This window comes from Crocuta crocuta, unplaced genomic scaffold (genome assembly GCF_008692635.1).
Source record: "Crocuta crocuta isolate KB4526 unplaced genomic scaffold, BGI_CrCroc_1.0 scaffold211, whole genome shotgun sequence".
In the NCBI taxonomy this organism is placed as follows: domain Eukaryota; kingdom Metazoa; phylum Chordata; class Mammalia; order Carnivora; family Hyaenidae; genus Crocuta; species Crocuta crocuta.
This window is the reverse complement of record NW_027527939.1, coordinates 420,707-443,264: the sequence shown is the minus strand read 5'-3', so window position 1 is coordinate 443,264 and position 22,558 is coordinate 420,707. Positions and strand designations below refer to the sequence as shown.

Here is a 22,558-nt window from a genome sequence, read left to right as displayed (position 1 = left end):
CATATATGTAGTGGAAGGAACATAAGGTTTAAATTTATGTTAATGGAAGGAACATAAGGTTTAAATTTCTGTTAAGTTAAAAACCCAACTTTAACACCTATTGGCTGTGTGGCCTTGAGCAAAACAATTAACCTCTCTGCATCTCAGTTTCTTCATTTGAAATTAAAATGTGAAGACATATTCCTATTGCATGGGGTCAATGTTATCCTACTGATATTTTTCAGTACACCAGTTCTATAATAGAACACCATGCAAATGTCAAGTATGATGTATTTATTGGTATAATACCAGTATTTTCAGATTTTAAAAACTGTGAAATCTGTATAACTTATACCTTGAGATATATGCAGAGAGCTATGTATTTCTTCAGAATGCTGGGAAGAGCAAAGAGATTCTGGCCAGATCTCTGCCCTATTCAAAATCCTTCCATGGTATTTTATAGTTACTAGCATTACCATTTTTATTTATTTATTATTTTATTTATTTTTATAAATAGTCTATTATCAAGTTGGTTTCCATATAACACCCAGGGCTCATCCCCACAAGTGTCCTCCTCCATGCCCATCCCCCCCTCCCCCCCCACACCCATCAGTCCTCAGTTTTTGTCAGCATTCAAGAGTCTCTCATGGTTTGCCTCTCTCCCTTTCCCCCACCATTTCCCCCCTTCTTCTCCCCCTTGTTCCTCCGTCAAGTTCCTCCTAATCCTCCCATACGTGCAAACATATGGTAGCTGTCCTTCTCTGCCTGACTTCTTTCGCTCAGCATAACGCCCTCAAGGTCCATCCATGTTAGCATTACCACGTTTAGATTTGGATTACCAGTGAGATTGCACATCTTTTCTTCCACTTATGAGAGATTTGTGTTTTCTCTCTGAGTCGAATTGGGCATTGAAAGGGCAGGCAGCTGAAGGAGTAGAACCAGTTGGGGGAAGCAAGAGGAGGGTGCGGTGGGAGTGATTTCAGAAGGCGGGAGACTTGGGAAGGTCCCAGGCCCGACTCCTAGTCCTTCCCTTGGAGCCCAATCGTCTGCTATCCCCCAGAACCGTATTTCCTCTTCTCTCAGATGGAGTCTCTTAGTCTTGACCTCTCTTCTCTAGACGGCAGTTTATTTTAACTGGGCCCTTGATCTCAGAACGGATGTTTTGAACAGACTCAGAGCTGAAGAACAAAGGAGCCCTCTCTCAGTTGGAAGAGCACCTGAGGACAAGGATAAAGGGTGATGGCAACCGCGTCTCATTTTAAAAATCAACACTGGTGTCTTGATACTGTGACAAATAACAGATACCTAGGGGTGTCTGGGGGGCTCAGTTGACTCTTGATTTCGGCTCGGGTCATGATCTCACAGTCTGTGGGATTCAGCCCCACGCTGGGCTCTGTGCTGGCAAGATGGAGTCTGCTTGGGACTCTCTCTCTCCCTCTCTCTCTGCCCCTCCCTGGCTTGTGCTCTTCCCCAACCCTCTCAAAAAATAAACAAACATAAAAAAGTAACAGATACCTAAATGTTGGCATTGTCCTTTAGTTCCATACTGAAAACATGAGTCAAAATGACGATTAAGTAGGAAAAGGCATAGGAAAGTACTTTATAGTTTGCATGTGTAATTGCAATTTAAAAAACTGATAGAGTTTTCATCGCTTTGTTTTAAACCTTTTCCAATAACATCTTCATATACAGTCTAAAAACATTATCCCCTTAAGCCCAGCAATGTGGCATATCCAGGGGTTAAACTGTTATATTAAACTCTTTAAGGGTCAAGGTTTTGGTGTCTATGTTGAAATGTCTGTGTAGTTAGTTTTACTTTCCATCTTTGTTGGTTTTCTATCTGTTTTCTACTGGGTAGAAGCTGTTACTTTAATTATTTTTATGTTAACATTGATTAACCACATACTATTTGGCAAGTACTGTTAGATGCCTTACCCTCATTTATTTCTCAAAAGTGCCCAAGAGGAAGTTTTATTTTTGTTATTTGTTTCTGTTTTTTTCCATTTCACAGATGAGGCAACTGAGGTCCAAAGAAGTTATCCAAGTTTATAGCAGCTGTGGCTAGCAGAGCTAAGATTCAAACCTTATGCTTTTCATATCAGCTTATTTTCTCTTTTACCCCACTATACATGAGGATGAGATTCTGACGCTTTCTCCTTGGCAAGTTCTCCAGGTGACATAAATACAAAGATCTAAGAGAATTGCAATCTGAGGGTCAGGAACAAGGCGGTCAGATCTGTTAAACCTTAACAGGTTTCCTCTCTGCAAGGGAAGAGCAGACAGCAAGGCCAAGACTCCTTCTTTTCACATTGGAGGCCCACAAACTGACTGATGCCTAGAAATGTCATTGTCCCCAAACAATAATGTGCAATGCCTTCTGGCCCCAGAGAAGAAAGACACTGAGAATCATCAAGTTCTTGCAGAACTTCATGAGATTATTTGTCTTCAGGCTGGCATTTATAAAAATCACCTGGTAGGTTCCAGCCGAGAAAAATGAGTTGTCAAAAACAGGCAATAAAAATTGCAAGTATAAGTAACCATCAAAATGATAAAACTGTCACAGCTGTACATAACAAGTAACAATTGCGTTCATTATGTCCAAACTCCTGGTACTTAATATTATCTGCCAAGGAAGCTAAGCTCCATTTAGAGTTTTGCTGTTAGCATGAATATATTTGAAAGAGACTTGACTGAGTTATTCATGACTTTACAGAGAATGCAATGACACGGTCTTGAGAAGAATCCACTGGTGTCTGGGAAGATTTGTCAAAAGGGGCATCTCAGCTCCAAAACATCTCTGTATTTTGAGAAAATACACTGGTAATGATGTGGGCGGGTAGAAGGCATCTTAATGCATGTTCTTATTTTTAGGGAAAAAATTCCACTTTGAGTGTGTTTTCCCTCAGGGAAACCCACCTCTTGTTGATCTTCAAGTGTGAGAGGTGTTGCTGAAAGGAGAGAGAAAAGGAGAGAAGGAAAGCAACAGGAGAGGGGATCAGAAGTATGTGGAGATTCAAGGGAGAGGAGGGAGCAGGGAAGGAGGAGGGTGAGAAAGAAAAAAGGACTGAGGATGGAAAACACAGAGACGATATTTGATTATTTTGATCATTCTTTTTACTTTTTAGTCAGGTTATTGTAAGAACCTTTATCCTCATCAAAAACTAATATAATTGATTTTAAGGAGTGAGAACGAGGATGTCCTCTTGTTCACTTAAAAGCTGTTAATTTTCTATTCCTCCTGCTGCCACTTTCTTCAGCTTTTGTCTAGTTCAGCATTTGCTGTTTTTCACCTGCTCAAGTAGAACCAGATCCGGGAAGAGCTGAAAGCCATTGGTTAGAAATGTTGTCATGGACCATCTTGAAATTTTAGTGATTCTGGATTTCACTCTTATTAGTGATAGAAAAGTTTATATTCTAGCCCTTAAAAACCACTATTCGCTTGGGATGCCTGGGTGGCTCAGTCAGGTGAGTGTCCAAATTTGGCTCAGGTCATGATTTCACAGCTCGTAAGTTCATTGGGCTGCACCGGGCTCTGTGCTGATGGCTCAGAGCTTGGAGCCTGTTTTGGATTGCATGTCTCCCTCTCTCTCTGCACCTCCCCCACTTGCTCTCTCTCTCTCTCTCAAAATAAATAAAAATTAAAAAAAAATCACTATTCATTTGTCAAATGCTTTCCATTGAAGAGGCTCTGGCCAGCATGGCAAGTACACTCAGGATTAGCTGATGTGGGGAGATGTCCAAAAAAGACATTTTTCTGAATACTTAACATTTAAGGGCCTGATTTCTGGAAGCACCTGTGTTGCCAATTACAGATCAGACTTCTCAGTCCCCTCTGCTGTCTTTCCACTGTTGATCCCCTCCTTTTCAGCCCACTACCTTCCATATGTACTCTCTTCATCTACAAACTTTGTTCTCTCTTCAGTGACATCTTAATTTCTCATTTTGGTAGCATCCAAAAGTTACTGGGAACAGCGCCCTCCTGACTTGTTATCACTATGAGACCTTCTGTGCCATGTGCCCCTTTGCCAGACAACTTCTCTACCACCAGTTCAGCCTTCTGGGGGGTGGGGTCCCAGGCAGGTTTCTACTTTGTCCTCACTTTTGAATTTTTCGATGCTGGCTTGTATATACTCACATCACCGACTGCCACAAGTAAAACATCTCCCAGTCAAAATGCTATGCTCGCTAGGTAAAATGAACCAAGAAAATGCACATCAGTGCTCCACTGTGGGCACTATTTGGCTCATTTCCACCCTCCATCCTTCCCACACATTTCAAGCATGGCCCAATAATCCTGGCTCTGAGAAAAACCTGATGAGATTCAAGTTACAGAAGCCAGGTTAGCAAGTAAAGTATGCAAAAAGGGCAAAACACATAATGACTGGGGGGGCGGGGGAAATAGGTACTGAATAGATAAGCATTTGATACATGAATGTATTCACAGAACAAAGATGGCCTGAAAACATTCCACTGCAAACATCTACAAACAATGGCTTGTCTTTTTTATTTTTATCATTTATAGATAAACTGAATCAAAAAGGGTACTGAAAATAAGAGTGGTAACCCAATAAACTGATGATACAGTAGACCCTGATGGGAGTAGAGAAAGGGGTTCAGGTCTAACTCCATAACAAGATTTGGGGCTTAATGTCCATGAGGACCAGGTGTGAGGACCTGAGTGTCCATGGAGACTCCTGTGCAAAAGCCAGGCTTCCTGAACCTTGCTTTTCACTCAGAGAAAGAATGTTTTGTCTAAATCCACCTACTGTCATAGGAAGACTACAAGGAAGGTGAGCTTTGATCTAATGATACCTGGGGATTGTCATGTTTGGGTTCTAAATATAGAAGCCTAAGCCCAAGAGAAACATGTATGCAAAATCCCTTCAAAGACTCTTAAAGTCAAAGGCCCACACGAATCCTACAGAAGCAGGCTCTGCTAAAAAATGAGCTAAAAAATTACAAAAATAAGGAAACAATCCACCGCGAACTAGAGATGGCAGATACAACATATAGGAGGGTTAGAATACCAATAATTTCAGAAAACAGAATAAGCTGAAAGAATATAAAAGAAATAAAAACTGTAAGCATGGGGATGCCATACAAACAAGAAGATTTTTGCACACAGAATGCCCAGAAATTAAAAAACAAGATGGGTTAAGAGACATGGAATACAGAAAGACAGAAGATCCAACATATCATATGGAGAAAGAATAGAGAGAATGGAGGAGAGAGTATTTGAAGATATGATGCCTGAGACTTTTACAGAATTGGTACAAATGTGACTTTTCATACTCAAGATATAAAATAAGTTCTAGCCAGTATAACACTTACACCTAAACATTGTTATATGAAATTATAGACCACCAAAGAAAAGAGAAAAATGGCGAAGCCACTGGAGAGAAAATGTGGATTACCTATCAAGAACAGTAATAAGTGGGGCGCCTGAGTGGCTCAGTCTATTACATGTCTGACTTCAACTCAGGTAATGATCTCATGGTTCATGAGTTCAAGCCCCACATCTGGCTCTGTGCTGACAGTTCAGAGCCTGGAGCCAGCTTAAGATTCTGTGTGTGTGTGTGTGTGTGTGTGTGTGTGTGTGTGTGTGTGTCCCTCTCTCTCATGCTCTGTCTTTCTCTCTCTCTCAAAAATAAACATTAAAAAAATTTTTTAAAAAAAGAACAGTAGTAAGAGAAGAGTCTTCACAACAACAATAAGGTGGGGTGCAGGGTGCAGGAGAGGGAAATGGTTTCACACTCTGTAAGGTGTAAGAAACTATTCATTCCAGAATTCAGTATGAAGCTAGATTGCCCTTCTAGATTAATTGTAATATAAAGACAATGTCAGATAAATATTACAACTGTTTACAACTCACCAGTTCATGCTGAAAGTACTACTAAACACTCAGTTTCACAAGGAAATTAAGCCCTGACAGAAGGAGAGGAATAAAGGGAGGAAGGATGAGCAAAGAAAATGATTATGCAGGTAAATTCAAAGAAGCCACAACTAAAAAATTCATGAAAAAATTTAAAGCAGATACAAAAATCAAGGAGGACTCTCAAGACCTTAAAATGACTTAAGAACATCATTGTTTACGAGAAGCAAAGAGCTACTGGTTAAGCTTATTGTTTGTTAAGTTTAAATGTTTAACATTGAAAAGTAAGGTTTGAAAGAATAGAAATAGAATCTGTAATTTACAACAGAAAGGGGGATTAAATGAAGTAATCTAATCTAGAAGGCAGAAAACAGGGGGAAAAAGAAAAAGAAACAAAAGCCCACGTTTATAAATTCGTGCTGGAACGCCTGAAGTATTCCCTTTAAAGTCAGTAATGAGGCCTGGATGTCTGCTACCTCTGCCTCTATCCAACACTGCACTGCGGGCCTTAGGCAAAGCAAAAAGATAAGAAAAAGTTGTAAAAATTAGAAAAGAAGAAACAAATCTGCTACTAACTGCAGATGATATAATTGAAAAAAAAATCTAAGACATGTACAAACACACTCTAGAGTTTAACAAAGTTTTCTCGAGGAAAGGGATAAAAATTTGACTATTGTTTTTATACTGAAGAAACCATGGGGAAACGTAATCATGCCCTGGCAGTCCCACTGCTAGGAGTGCAGCCAAGGGAAGCTTTCGGACACATGGGCACGGAGACAGAAATAAGAATGTTTTCTGCAAAAGAAAGTTGTAAGAGTAAAATAAGCGTTAAGAAAACAAAAAGGAATCAACCAAACTGTGCCTCAGTGGGCGTATTCAGGCAATGAGATAAAATGCCACAATTTAAAAGAAATGGATTGCCAATCTGGATAAATTTTGGAAGGATAATGCTGAATGAAAAGGCAAGTTGCAAAAGGAAAGTTCAATATGGCATCATTTATGTGAAATCTCCCTAAGATATTACTTATGAATATGTAGACATTTAGGAAAAATATGAAAATATGAATGAGAATCAGACAAGGGAATAAAGCCTCCAACCTCACAGATACAGTTACTTCTAGGTCCAGGACAGAAGGACTTCAGCCATACTTGTAATATTTTATTTTCCTTGAAAAAAATGTATTTTTTTCCTTGAGGAATATTTGAAGCACATATGGAATATTTTCTCTGTTTGAATTCTTTCATAATTAAGAATAGTGAAAAGATATTCATTGATCAAATTGACATTTTAACCAAGTTATATTTGACCAAGTTTTCTGATAGCCTGGGCATAATGTAGGTAAATGGTAAGTGTTTTATCATTTTATACCCCAGCTCCACCCCCAACTGGGTCTTACTCAAAGTTTTCTTGCCCAATTTCAGAAGAAATATTTAAAATTTTTTTTCTTCATTAAAATTTTTTTTTACCTTTTTTTAATTTTAACTATTTCTCTGTTCCCTCCCCGCCATCAACAACTACTAATCTGTTTTTTATATCTATGAACTTGGTGATATTTTCTTTAATTCCACATATAAGGGAGAGCATACAGTATTTGTCTTCTCTGACTGACTTATTTCACTTAGCATAATGCCCTTAAGGTTCATCCATACTGTTGTATTTTGCAATACTTCATTCCTTTTTATGCCAAATAATACTCCATTATGTGTCCACTCCTCAATTTCTTTATCTTTTCATCCATGGATGGACAGTTAGGTTGATACCATATCATGGCTACTGTAAATAATGTTGCAGTGAACATTGGGGTCCATATGAGAATAGGTATTTGACAGATAAAATAGGAGAATCAGGACAACCACTTTGAGACATACTTCTTCCCTCTCAAATTCTACTTTATTTTACTTCACTTCTTCTTTTTCTTTTTCCTGCCTATTTCTCAGAGAAGTCACTGATGGATCTTTTTTTTTTTTTAAGTTTTTACTTACATTCCAGAGAGTTAACATAGCATACTATTAGCAAGTGCACTTGTGATGAGCAGCGGGTGTTGTGCGTATGTACTGAATCACTGAATCGTACACTTGAATGTACCTTATGTTTCTGTGCAAAATAAAGACAATATAACAAGAAAAAGAATAAGCTGTCTTTCATTTCTCAGACCTCTAGACTTATATTTATGTTTGTACCAGGTTAAGGCAGAGGAAGACTGATTTATATCTTTTGCTGCTTGCTCTCCCAGTCAGCTCATTGTTCATACATCAGAAGGCCAAAAATCTTCAGAGATATACCTTCCAGCAATAAATCAAACCTCTTACTTGGAGGTTTAGATCCTGTTTGATTTTTAAGAAAATTTAAAGTAAAATTGCTACCAGGAAGATAAAGATAATATCAGATGACTTATTCTCTGATTTATCCCAGCTTACTTTACAAATTTATTTATCTTACAACAAAGGAGAAAGGATTTTAACACTGAAAGACAGACATAGAGCTATAGCCTTCGACCCTTTCCCCATGAGCAGCATGAGAAAGGACTCTTTCCTTCATTACAATTTCAATATGGACAATAGTAACTAGAACCCACAATAGGCAGAAGGTATAGTTATTGTCTGAGTAGAGTTATTCTGGGCCTTCTAAAGAAAGGTAAAGGAAGAGTATTAAGAATATGTGTTTATGTTGAGAGAGAATTTCTTTGTTTAGCCTTTCAGAGATTCAGCATAGTGTGAGTCTGTAGGTCTTCTGACTATAGTTAACACCCCTGTCCCATATTTCCACCTAATTCTGCAATACAAACAGGTTCACAAATATCACCAGAAAATAAATCAAATAATATTTGTTCATCTAAACTACCAAGGGATGTCTGTAAGGTGAAACTCAAGGATCAGCCAAACACGTTTATTTGGCCCCAAATCAGAATGTTCAAAATTAAATAGACTATATAGACAGCTAAAGTTATTTCAAGAGGTAGAAGATAAAAATACTTGTTTCACTGATGCAAGAAGATGTTTAAACAACATATGTTGTTGAAAGTACATTTTTGCTAATATAAGTAGTGGTTTAACTCAAGTGTTGTCTGTTTTCACATGGGTTGTTAAATGGTAGAACATGTGTGTTCCTCCCACACTCAGCCAAAATGATCCCATAATATAAGAATATGCTACGGCTGGGCCTTGGGATGTAAAGACTATCCAGGCAGTTGTCCAGAAAGGAATCTCAGGACACTTACTTTTCAGCTCTTTACATCGTCATATTTTAAATCCAATCTTTAGGATGAAAAACGACCCATTAGATGCCCTATGTCTTTGAGAAGGCAGAAATAACATCTTTGGAAAATCGACATCTTATTTTGAGATAACCTGGAGTACCTAGCTTTTTCCTTTTTGCATCATATGATTACAAATTTCCAGGTCTTTGCCTCCTCTATAGCAAACATTATAGACAGTGAGTACAGTGGGAAGGAGTGTAAGGAGTTTAACCAAGAAGATGCTGGAGAAGCGTTTGTTGGGACAAGCTTAGAGCAACTCAACGAAATCATTCATAACCAAAAGAAACTGCACATTACACAAACTCTCAATACCCTACTAAAAAAATAAAATGCCCAGTGGAAAGTTATTTCTAAGATTTTTTCTTTATTTGGGCTATAAGGCAAAAGTCTGTCAACCAACATCATCTGTAAACAACCTGGTTTGTTGACTCCTGAAATAGGATATTTATTTTTTTAACTGAAGTTTTAGTTAGTTAACATATAGGGTAATATTAGTTTTAAGAGCAGAATCTGTGATTCTTCACTTATATACGATATTTATTTTTAAAAAAAACTATCTACTTAAAATTCTGCATTCATAATTCATACATTCAAGTCACCACTGAAAGTAAAAGGAATACAATAAATTAATAAAATAAAGAAATACAATAAATTATTTTATATCCCACAGAAGAATCTTCTCATTGTATGGTTTCAAATTCAAGGAACGCTTTGCATAATTTATTCTTTACCAATATTTGTGCTACCAAAATTTGTCAATGAGAAGATTAAATAATTTTACAAAGTAATCGAAGTTCTCAGCATAAAAAGTACTATTATTCCGATTTGTCCACAAAAACAAAACATACACATACCTCAACAAATATAAAACACGGGATGATGGAATAACTTCGCTGAGTGTTGTTTCCTACAGCCATCTCTTACACCATGTAGCAAGGCTGCACCGTCTAAAACTGTCCAGGCTGAAATAGAAACAGGTAGCATTGTATAAGAACGACATGGTTAGCAGTCACTTAGGGATTTACATGAAAATATCAGCTACCCTCTAGATAAACAAGCTGTGTACCAACAATGCAAATAGTGATCCATAATACAATCAAGTCAGACTAATCATCATTTCAGGGAAGATGAACTAGCCACGAACAGTCTTAGAGTCTAAATGATAGATAGTGAGTCCCCGTGCACAAAGGTACAGTGAATCAAATTCTAATTGCCTAGCCCTGCACAGTGCTTTACCTGAGTAGATTGCCTCATGCCATGAAAGGCAGTTTTTGCTACAAAACATTTGTTGTTGTCCATACTGCATGGAATCTCCTCTCTCTGGGCCTGATTCTCCCTGTTTGCAAGTTTTGTTTCTGCCCTTGCCTCTGCCTTTGAAGCTAAGAGAATACTGAGGCACTCATCCCTGACTTCTTACCCTGACCACTCTTTGCCCTTGCTCCCTTGATTGTTAATATTTTGGATTAATACATCACTGATCCCTCTCACTGAGCTCCCTTAGCCCTGTATGTGTGTCCCGAACACAAAAACACCATAATAAAATCTCTCAGTTTACAAAAACGGAGTATCTAGGCAACTGCAGATTATTTTAAGTATTTGTTAGAATATCTGACTTTGAACCAAAAATATTCCTGTATTAGATTTGTTTAAGAAGAATCAAAATTAGCCAAACAACCACATAGAGGTTTTAGACTTTTATAAAACTTCCAAGGCCAGATGAAAAGAATTTTCTACTATAACTTTTATTTTCTATCCAAAGCAACACTTAATGTGTTTCAGGTATCTGATGTTGTGCAACTGTCAACATAAAACAAATTAGCACTTTTTCCTCACCCCAAAAAGAATCCTCTTTCTCACCATCACTTTTCCTGACCACCTTACCACTTCTCCAGCCAAGTCACCACTAATCTACTTTCTGTCTCTATGAAGACTTTCTGGATTCAAATAAATAGAATGATAGAATTTATGGTTTCTTGACCTGGATTCCTTGATTTAGCATTATGTTTTTGAGGTTTATTCATGTCATAATGCACACATCAGTTAAATTTTTCCTTTTTATTGCTGAACAGTATTCCATTGTATGTCTATAGCACCTTCACCAATTGGTGGAAACATAGGTTATTTCTAATTTTTGCTGTATCCAGCCTTAGACTGCATATAGTATTGTCAGTAAGATGCTAAGAACATCTGTGTATAATAAGTCTTGTGTAGATATAGGTTTTCATTTCCCATTGTTGGATACCTAAAGGCATAACTGCTGGATCATATGCTACATGATGTTTAAGAGAACCACGGATGTGTTTTCCAAAGTAATTGTGTCATTTTACATGGACACCAGCAATGTAAGCGAATTTCCATTTCTCCACATCCTAACATTTTTATTGCCCATCTTTTTTTTATTAGTCATTCTAGTCATTATGAGATGATAGCTCATTATGATTTTTATTTAATAACAAATGATATTGAGCATCTTTTGATGTGCTTATTAGCTGTTATATCTTCTTTTGCGAAATATCTTTTCAAATCATTCCATTTTTTTGACTGCATTGTTTATCTTACTGATTTCAAGGTATAAGTGTTATTTATATTCTGGATACAAGTCTCTTATCAGATATGTATTTTGTCTTTTGACTACTAATGTATCTTAGCATAGATTCTTGAGGTTTTTTCTGCTTACAGATTTCTCACTAATTGAATTTGTGAGTTTATGGCATTTTGCCCAAATTTGGGAAATTTTTCAGCATTATTCCTGGAATACTTCTCAACATGCTCTCTCATCTCCTGGGACTCCAGTAACATGAATATTAGATCTTTTGTTTTAGTCCATCATGACCCTGAGACTAATTTTTCCCCTCAGTCTATTTTCTCTGTTGTTAAAATTAGGTATTTTCTATTATTCTATCTTCAAGTTCACTGATTCTTTCCTCTTCATTATGGTGTTGAGTCACATCCATCCACTGAGTTTTAAATTTCAGTTGTATTTTTTTAATTCTAAAATTTCCATTCCATTTGCTTTTTCTCTATACTTTCTCTTTCTTTGCTGAGATCATTTTTTTCATTTGCTTCAGCATGTATGTAATTGTTTATTGAAGTATTTTTATGAGGACTACTTAAAAATTCTTGTCAGATAATTGTAACATCTGTATCATCTGGGTATTGGTATTTGTTGGTCTTAATTCAGTTTGACATCATCTGTTCACAGGATGAAGAATGATTTTTGATTGAAACCTTGGGTTATTACATTATAAGGCTCAAGATTTTGTTGAATCTTTGTGTTTTATCATATCTCCTCCGATACTCCTCCAGTAGGTATAGGGAATGCCCCTGTGTTACTGCCATGGAAGTCTAGGTTCTTCTAGTCTAGGTTCTTCTAGGTGGAAGTCGAGGTTCTTCACTTGGTCTTCTGTGACACCTGGTTGGGGAGGGGCCCCTTTGCTAGACAAAAATGGAATTCAAGGTCTCCACTGACATCCTGGCTCGGAGGAGGAGAGGTACCTCATTTTTTACTGCTTCCCATGTGGCCTCCACAGACACTGTGGGAAGGTGGCCTTATGATTGCTGAGTACTGGTAAAACTCCTGACTTTCCATTAGCGTCCCTCCGACACCACCCCAGTGAAGAGAAGTAGGGAGTTCCTCAGTGCTGTCTAGGAGGGGTGAGAGGCCAGGCTCCCCACATGTTTCCCTCTGATACTGGGAAGTGGGGAGACAACTCATTACTGCTCTGCATGAAATAATGTTCTGGCTCTCCCTTGACATTCTCTGACATGACCTCAGCAGGAGTCTGGGGGAACCTCCTTATAGCTTGGCAAGGACTCAGAAGTCCAGGGTCTCCACTTGGCCTTCACCAGTTCAGCAGAAGAGATCGGATTATCGTTTTTTCTGTGGTGTTTGACTGGAGTCAAGAGGTCCTTTTCTAAAAGTTTTCTGTATTCTTAGGCTGCCCTTTTCCTGACCCTTTGGCTAGAGCTCTTCTTGGGGCTATTTTATCTGTGAGTATTGGTGTTCCCTGGGTGACCAGATTCTCCAACATCTAATCTGAGAGAGGCAGCAAAAAGAAAATCCTGGGAACTCACTATTGTGTTGTTTCTTGTGTGCTAAGGTCCCTAGATAGTCTGCTTTTCCTTCTACCTGTTTCCTTATGTTTATATAACATGTAAGATTTTTAGTTGTTTTTAGTGGAAGGCACAAGGAAAAGTACATCTTACCCCATGATCCCAGAAACAGACATCATCAGAATCTTTTTGAAGGAGTACCAAATAGGCCAGTCACCAAGATTCTAGTAGAGCCCAGCCCAGCTGTGTTCTCATGAATTTGAGTTTCTCGGCACCCAAGGTTTCAAAGTAAGAGAATGTATCTTATTATTCATTCACTCACTCATTCATTCATGAGTCCCTAATTCATGCCACATATCCCACTAGGCAAAACTAGAAGTAATGAACTGGTCAGATACTCTGTGGCTAACAGCTATCTAGAAGACACTGAAAAACAAACATGAGAACAAGTATAACAATGGGTTATAGGTACAAACATAAAAGGAAGTAAGAAGGATAATGATAGCACAAATAAATAATCCTAATTCATGGGGTCAAGTATCTCTTTATACATCAGTTATATTATACATTAATCTTTTATGCATTAGGCGTAGTAAACACAGGGCCTAGGATCCATAATACTTTTAGAGGTCTATGCAAAGGTTTTAATTTCTTCTAAAACCAGAAAATGGAGTTTTAGGCAGAAGAAAATTTTAATGTATATTATTAAATTCAGTTTTATACCCATTATAAAATATAAATTTAAATATTTTTTAAATAGAGAAAGGGGTCCCCAAANAAAAAAACAACCCAAAAGTAATAATGCAGCTCTAGTTGAAGAGAAAGTTAAGGAAAGGTTTCTTGGAAGAGACAGCTATTTAAGTCGATTAAAATAAAAGTAAAGGAGGATGAGAGAAGCATTTCAGCTAAAGAGAGCAGCAGGAGCAAAAGTTCCGAAGACATGAATATAATGAATATGAATCAACCTATCATGTGTGAGAAACAAAAAATAAAGAGCAGGTCAAATGTATGAGAACCAGGATGAGCAATGGAAGCTACCAAAATTTATGCACATGTAGCTCTTTGTACACAAACTCTCACAAGCAGAGTAGCTCAAGAATAAGAAATAAGAGGGGTCCATTTCCATATCAGATAGTAACATAGGAAAAAAGAGAATATGGACAGACAGTGCTGTTTCTTGGTAATAAACTCAGGCAGAGCTCTTATTTCTAAGCAGCTAAGTATATTAGAAGCCAGAATTGTCTCATGAAGGGATCAATGCCATCTCCTATGTTTCCACTGATTTTTCCACGTAATTTCCTCTTATTTATGAGAAGTGTTATAATTCCTAACCAGCCCATGACAAATACAAAAATAATTACTGATTACAAAGTATCTGTTTTAGTGATTCTGAAAATTGATGGTGATGAAGCATGGTCACAGCTGGACTTCATTTTTAAGTTTTGCAAAGTTGGCTCCAGCTGGTCAGTCAAGGAAGCCGCAAAGAACAAAAATGTCCATGATAAAGAGTCATCACAATCCAGTGGGCCCTTCTGCTCAGCTTTGATGTGAATCTAAAATTGCCAGTAGCCAAAGTCATAGCCTGTGGTCATTCTCAATAGCTTAGAGTCTATTATGTTAGGGAAACTAGAGCTTTCTCCTTTTACAGAGACAATCTTGAGATAATTTTGCTAAAAATGCCATGGATAATATAATTAATAGAGCTCACTAAAACAAAAATCTAAAAAAGCACATAGGCAACAACAACAAGGACACCAAAATGGTACCCTTCCAAGGAACTCAAGAATTCTTCACTCTGAGGCCACAGTTAGGACAGTGTTTCTGAACCCCATCACTGTTAATGCAGAGGGCTGGATAAATCTTTTCTTTGTGAGGGGCTTCCCTGAGCATCGTTAGATGTTTAGTTATATCCCTGGCTTCTAGTCACGAGATGCCAACAGTAGCAACCTCCTTCCCAAATCATTGACAACTAAGAAAGTTTACAGACATAGCCAGATGTCCCCTTCAAGAGGGGAGGGGATGGTTGGTAGAGATGGCCTCTAGGGGAGAACCACTAATTTAGGAGGATTGAAAGCAAAGCTCCTAGAAAATGAAAATTTTTGAGCTGATGAAAAACTTGCTTCACCTGGGGTAAAGGCCACAGTTTTGCCCAAGGGGACAAACCTATTCCTGCTTAGTACCCAACAGAGGGAAATTTGGATTTTTTTTGTTTGTTTTTTACCATATGGCATGGGATCGCAAAAAGGAAGTGCTGAAAACAAGCTTAAACAACCTTAAAATATCTCTGGAGGGATTCTGCTTCCAGCTAAGAGAAAGTAACTGAGACTGGATTTCATGCCTGACAAGTCAAACATACAAACAAAAATAAATAAGACAATGATATGTGAGGCATATGACATGAGGCAATAAAGGGCAGTGATCCCTGAAAGAGAGGAGGAACAGAGGTGAGCCCCAGGACTGCCCTAGCTTATTGGCTGGAGAGTCTTCAGGCCATGGTAGAGAAAGGGGAACCCAGAAGATGGCCAGGGGTCTCTCTGAGTAGATAGAGATGAGAATGTGGAGGAAGCCTACACAACTGAAGTTCTCAAGGCAGAGTACAGAGAAGAGAACAATGCAGAGAGAGCGCTGGGTGCTCTGCAGAGGGTCCCTTTTGTGTCTTTAGCAGAGTACTGGTGAGCATGAGTGGAAAGTACCCGAGGCCCAAAAGAAACTATCCAGAGGGATGAAAGCAAATAATCACCAGGGCTCACACATGGCCAAGAATACTTTCTGTTCTCACCTTCCAATTCACCAGACAGCAAGTAGAGGGACCTCAACCACTATGAAACCACTTCTCATCCAGGAACCACAAATGGCACTGAGAAGTACTCCTTGTAGAGTATTACTGGGTTTTTGTCTTTCTTTCATTTGTGTGTTACAGAATACTAAATATTTACTGAGATTCTGGACCACTGAGTGGTATGCTTTTCCCAGGTGTCAGGTGGAGCCACAGAAGCAAGAATATATATCAGCACAATTCATAACCCAGATCATGTCAAAAGCATCTCTGACAAAGTTTTACAACACTTGAATATGGTGGAATTTTCTAGAAATTCCACAAAAATTAGGTTTATGTAAGATTAAACTGAGATTATGTCTACAATTAGTTTAAAATGAGATTATGTCAACAAAGGGGTAGAATAGGGCTTATTTCTTGTGACTCAGACTTTAAAAACATTTTTTAAAAATGTTTATTTTAGATAGAGAGAGGGAGAGAAGGAGAGAGAGGCAGGGGCTGAGAGAGAAGGAGACAAAGAATCTGAAACAGGCTCCAGGCTCCGTGCTGTCAGCATAGAGCCTGACATGGGCTTGAACTCATGAACCACGAGATCACCACCTGAGCCAAAGTCAGACACTTAACCAACTAAGCCACCCAGGTGCCCCCAAATCTTTTTTTTTTAATGCTTATTTGAGAGAGAGAGAGAGAATGGGTACATGCGAGGTGGTAGGGGTAGAGAGAGAGAGAGAGAGGCAGAGAATCCCAAGTAGGCTCCTCACTTGTGGGGAATAAGTTTAGGAATTCCCTGAGCTTGCACAGATGGGTTAGCATGGCATAAAGAATTAGAAAGCCATAGGATGAACACACCCAAATGTGGGTAAACAAGATTAAGTAAACAAAATTAGATTCATGGGGCAAAGGCCCCCGGTATAGGACAAAGGTATAAGAATAGGAAATCTCAGGATGAAAACATCCAAGATGAGGTAAACAAGATTAGGTATTTAGGGTGGAAATGCCCCTCCTCCCCCCAACTTAGTACAATAGCAGAGAGCTGCTTTCACAGTAAGGAAGGACCAAAATAGGTAAACAGGAAAGCAGGACTTTAGACAGAGCAGAGCTAATTAACAAAAGAAAGTTGCCTTGTGTCTTGTTGACCTGGAGGTAACATGCTTTGTCTTTTTTGTCCCCAGGCCAGTTTAGGTAAACAAAGGTGGGGCCTCATGTCTGCTGTAAATAATCTTTGGCCCAGCTCCAGGATTCTGTTTTGTTTTGACCCAAACCCCTAACATTGCATAGCTTCAAAACCACCTTTTCCCTAAGCCCATGAGTTAATGTTCACGATTTCATTGTCTCTTTGTATACATCCATCATACTTGTAAGCTTTCTGATCCTAATAAAAGTGGAGCAAGGACACTTACTCAGGGTTCTTGTCTCCTCCTGGACATTAGCCTCTCTCGATTTTAATCCTGCGTCTAGCTCTCTTGCTGGACAAGAGAGAACTCCAGATGCAGAGTCTATGACACTCACTGTCAGTGCAGAGACCAATTTCATGAACCGTGAGATCCATGACCTGAGCTGAAATCAACAGTTGCATGCTTAACCGACTGAACCACACAGGCAACCCATGACCAAAATCTTAATTGGAGGTAAAGGAGGTTGTAGAAAAGGAGAAATTAAAAGGTAAGAAAAAAAATTAGTTGTGAGAATTTCATTTTATTCCCTAGTACTCAGGGTGAGCCATCATCCCCCAATCCAGCTCCTCTTTAACACATGTAAAATAGGCATTAACTTCCTTGGTGGTGCTGAGATACCCCTCACTGTTCTGGATCATTTCTATTCAGTACATAATCTCCAACCAGGATCACACTTTGCATCTAATTTCCCAAAGCAGGAAAACCTATTTCTTTCTTTTTCTTTTCTTTCTTTCTTTCTTTTTTTGGAGTAACAAAGAAATGAAGAGATAAGGATGAAGTGAATGAGTTGTAGGTGAAAGCAAAACAGATATCATCATAAGATGGTGTGGGATTTAGGAAATAACTACTTAGGCTTTCAAGACAAATTCTTTAGTCTGCTACATTTTAGAGATGTTTTTCAAAGCTTGTGAAGAATGAGGACATGAAGACCCCATATGATAGGAGGATGGCTTTGGCACTCCCTTTTCCCTCCAGTTTCTTCCCTGCACAGTCTCACAGTTAGACTCAGTCCAGTCCTTGAACTAGTCCAGACAAAGGCAGGGAGATATAAAGAGGATAAAGCCCATAATCTAGAGAAATTTAGACTGGAGTCACATCTTTACAAAATACCATAACTCGGGGGGCTTATGAGGATACCTGGGCCCCCAGGTTGTTCTTGAGAGGTTTTCAGACCCAGGAATAATTGCAGGTTCCCCTAGGGCTCCAAGACAGCCACTGCCCTTTGTCACCAGAGTATCATTTGACATTTAGGGTCCTTTCTGCTGCACCTCTCACAACTGAAACAGAGGTTTCCTGGCTAATGTCTGAGCTTGCTGTAGCTTTCGGATTCTGTTAAACCTCTCCAGTTCCATTTTGCAACAATCTCCACCCCATGACCACCCCTGGCTTTTCTACACTCCAGCTACTCAGTTTTTGCAACATCCCAAGCTCTTTCTCATCTCTGGGCCATCTTATGCACTGCTTCACAGTGCATATTTCCTTCCTCCATATTTGCCTCATAAATGTATGCTCCTCTCTCAGATCTGCAATTAAATGCCATTTGCAGGGGGAAGGTTTCCTTAACTGCTCTGATGGGTTCAGTTCTGTTATGTACTTCCGTCAGACTCCTTCGTAATATTTATTGGGTAATTCTTTAACATCTGTCCCTTTTCTAGACTGTCCATCAGCTTTGTTCCATGTGGCCAGGGCACATGGTTGTTGTTCTTGCTCAACATTGTAACCTTCGTACTTTGTACAGTACCTGGCACATAGCTACACAGTAAATGTTGACACTACCATTGTGCTGTGCTGCCCAGCTCCAGTGTTTGATGTCACATCTGCCCTGGGTCACTTTCTTACTTTACCTCCTACTCCTAACTAGGTCTTGGGTCAATCCTTTCTAGGTTTTGCATGAACTCAACACTATGATACTAATGTAGGTCTTGGATCAATCCCTTTTGCCTACTCTAGCTACCTAAGACCCTTATACCTTGAATGCAAAGAATAATGAGAAATAAAGTGTTTTTGAAGTCCTAGAAATCAAAATGTAAACCAAAAAACATTCCAAAACATAAAGTTGAAATGGGGGGAATTATCCCACTGAATTCTACTTCTGCGTCTTTGTTTAAAAAAAAAAAATCACTGTGGGCTGCTGCTTTAAAAGGTATATGCTTTGGGCACCTGGCTGGTTCAGTCAGTCCTTAAGCATCTGACTTCAGCTCAGGTCATGATCTCACAACTGGTGAGTACAAGCCCCACTTCTGGTGAACATGAGCCCTACTCTGGGTGAGCCCCACTTCTCTCTCTTTCCCTCCCTCCCTCTCTCTCTGCCCCTTGTGGGATTCTCTCTCTCTCTGCCCCTTGTTCACTTGCATCCTCTCTTTCCCTAATAAATAAATATATAAATAAATAAATGAAATGTATATGCCTTAATTAAATAACAAAAGTTAAAAGTTAAAGAAAAGAGAGAGAGCCAAAGTCCACCTAAACGTGAGCCATCTCTGCTAGAGACTAGTCTTTAAAAAATAACAAGAACAAGGATGAGGTCAAGCACAAAGCTCAGCAGGTGACCTGAGGCAGTTTGAAGGAAAGCAGAGACCATGCTTATGTCTAAATGGCTGATTGGAAGGGCTACCTTGGACTGCCTTATGGGTCATGACCAAAAGAACTACTTAATAGGAAAACAGTACCCAGACAAGCAAGGTGCTGCTCTCATTCCTTTTAAAAAATTGTTGATATCGTTTACTCCTAATTTTCCACCAGGGGGAAAAAACATAGCTGATAAAAGTAGCAGGGCATAAAGAGCTTTCCTTAATTATAAAGTTAATGTTTCCTTCAATAAAATTAAAGGGTGGAAGGAAATGAGGTTTGATGCTCAGTTAAACTGAAACCTGAAACCTTGAAACACTGGAGCAAGAACAAGAAGTATGCCTTCACAGGGATGGACACACACACACATACACACACACACACACACACACACAAACACACTTGGACATCAGGGAAGTTTCAGGAAAAGTTGTGTTAGCTTAAAGTCTGGGGAAGAAATAGGCAGAGAATATGTTGCCATTGCTCATAACTGAAAAGAAGCAAATGTGATTCTTAAACACTTAACTATTTGTATTCTCTTACATCTGGCTCTGGTTATAAAATCTCAAATACAATTTCAAAAGCAATTGCAGTTATTAATAAAAAAATTTACAATGATGCCATCATCATGATCTATGTTATACGATTGACTTGTTAGGGGTACAGAATTGTTTTATTATGGTCACTCACATCCGTCCAGTGAAAAATGCCCATTGGTAAGGTTTAAGATGAACTTGTACTAGGTTAAAGTCTATTCTAAAATGGGCCATATTGGACAAAAGATCTGGTATTCCTAGTATCATGTAATGATTTTTACTAACGTATTTTGAAGACAGGCATTGAGAAGAGAGTGCCATTTTGCCCATTCAACCATCAAAAGCCTTTATAAGTATGTACTAACTACAAGGCCTTAGGCTTTGAGTGATGTAAATATGAGTCAAACAGCTATTGATAGCAGGCACCTCACAACCTAGTACGAATATAAATATAGGCAAATTCAGAGTCCTTAAAAATGTGGATGATGGGAATTCATAGGAAGGAGAAATTATTTCCATGGAGGACATCTGAGGTGTGTCTGTGAGGACAGGTAAGGAGGAGATGCATGAATAGGCCGAGGAGGGCTATTTCCAGACATTAGAATGAGCAAAGTATGGAGAAGAACAGCCCAGACCATATCAAGGGTATGGAATTATGGTTAAACAAGTTTGGCCAGCACATAGGAGACACCAAGAAAACGGCACTGGGTATAGCTAGGAGATGGGGGCTGGGGTGTGGAATGCCGAGCTAAAGATTTTAGACTCTGCCTTTCCTTTGCAGAGGGAGATGGGTGGCAGTGGATGAACTCTGGAGTTGGGAAGACCTATTAGAGACCATGGTCATTGTTGAGATGGCATTAGAACCATGCAAGACCTGGCTTCAATCCAGGATTTGTATTTTTGAAATGAACAGGAAGGAGAAGTAGATAGGAGCCTCTGTTTGCATATGGGTCTCTCTCAGTAGCCTAGAAGGGAATTTGTTCAATATTAAGGTCAGAGGGACCAGAGTACCCTTTCAGACTCCTAGTCATTGGTTCCTCAACATTTCCCTCTGAATTCTGTTCTGGTTTGCGTCTCAAGGGCCACAGTGGTTTGTAATCATCCAAGAGATGGGATCACTAATTAAGTGGAAAGAAAAACAGCAAAAGATCAAGTCCATGCTGGAGGAGGAAATGCCCCATAGAGTAGAATTTTAAAGAAGCTACACAGGAAAGTCTTTTGGGGGGTGCGGTGTTTCCAGGATATTAGACATCCCTTTATGGTCTTGCCTGCAGGGATGTATGTCACAAGCTGTTCTGAGCAGTGGGGAGTCTGCAGTAGTGTTATTCTGCGGAGCAAGGCTGCATTTTCCAATTTAAAGCTAAGTTGCCCAGGAGCCAAGCTGTTTGTTTTTCAGTAGAGAAGACAGGAAGAGAGAGAGACAGAGACAGAGAGAGAGAAAATATAAATGTGTGTGGGTGAGAGAGAGACAGAGACAAAGACACAGAGACATGGAGAGATCCATGAGTTAAGATAGCAAATCTATCCTGAAAACAGCTTTCTGGAACAGAGTGGATTTATTTTTGTCATTAGATTTTCGATCCTTGGGCACCCTCAGAAATCACTGCCAGACGTCCCTATGCCCTCATGACAGGTTAATTAATTAGCTCTGTTGGACCCTGTTGGGTTCTCACAGGAGACAGGAAATAGAAACAAGAGGAATTCCCTTTCACCACGGGAGGTTTCAGAGGAGGATTAGCCAAAACTGGTGCAAGCCTTGGTTTGCCCACAGTCAGGAGAGGATTTGCACAGTCAGGGAAGGATCACATTTAATCAGTGACTGAACCAAACTTAGAATTTTGAATGAGTATAATAATAATGATAATATTGCCCACTAGTCTCCTTGATAAACCTCTGTTGAGGATTTATTTCTCCATGCCAGGCTTTATATAAGTAAATAGCTTTATAGTTTTACTTTTTACAATGAGCACTATAAGATTTCTGGAGTAATTTACATATGAGATGGAAGATACAGTGATCATTCTTTAATATCGTAGCCTGCCTGCCTCATCTAGCATTCCTGACCCCCCTTGCCCTGCATCTGCTTTTTCTTTTATCTATACCACCCATTACCTAACATATATCATTTATTTATTGTGTTTATTTATTATCTTTCCCCAACAGCCAGAATAGAAGTATCACAACTCCTTGCTTATTTTGTTCCCCAGTTGTACTCCAAGTGTGTTTTGGAAAGATGACATGAAATAATTACAACTAAGATAAAAACATGGTCTCTCTGGAGGAAAATCTCCCCTGCAGAAGGATCTTTGGATGCAGAGGAATGGGGAGGGTGGGTGGGAACC

At 39.0% G+C, this 22,558-nt stretch overlaps 1 protein-coding gene across 1 annotated transcript in view; it reads right to left on the bottom strand.

Annotated features, from left to right (window-relative positions):
- PLPPR1 (phospholipid phosphatase related 1) overlaps positions 1–22,558 on the bottom strand; it is a 257,394-nt gene that overhangs the window by 103,009 nt on the left and 131,827 nt on the right. The window contains exon 2 of the mRNA XM_077752261.1: positions 9,963–10,070. Coding sequence (XP_077608387.1) covers positions 9,963–10,025 — 63 coding nt within the window. The 5' untranslated portion in view covers positions 10,026–10,070. The remainder of the gene's footprint in view (positions 1–9,962; positions 10,071–22,558) is intronic.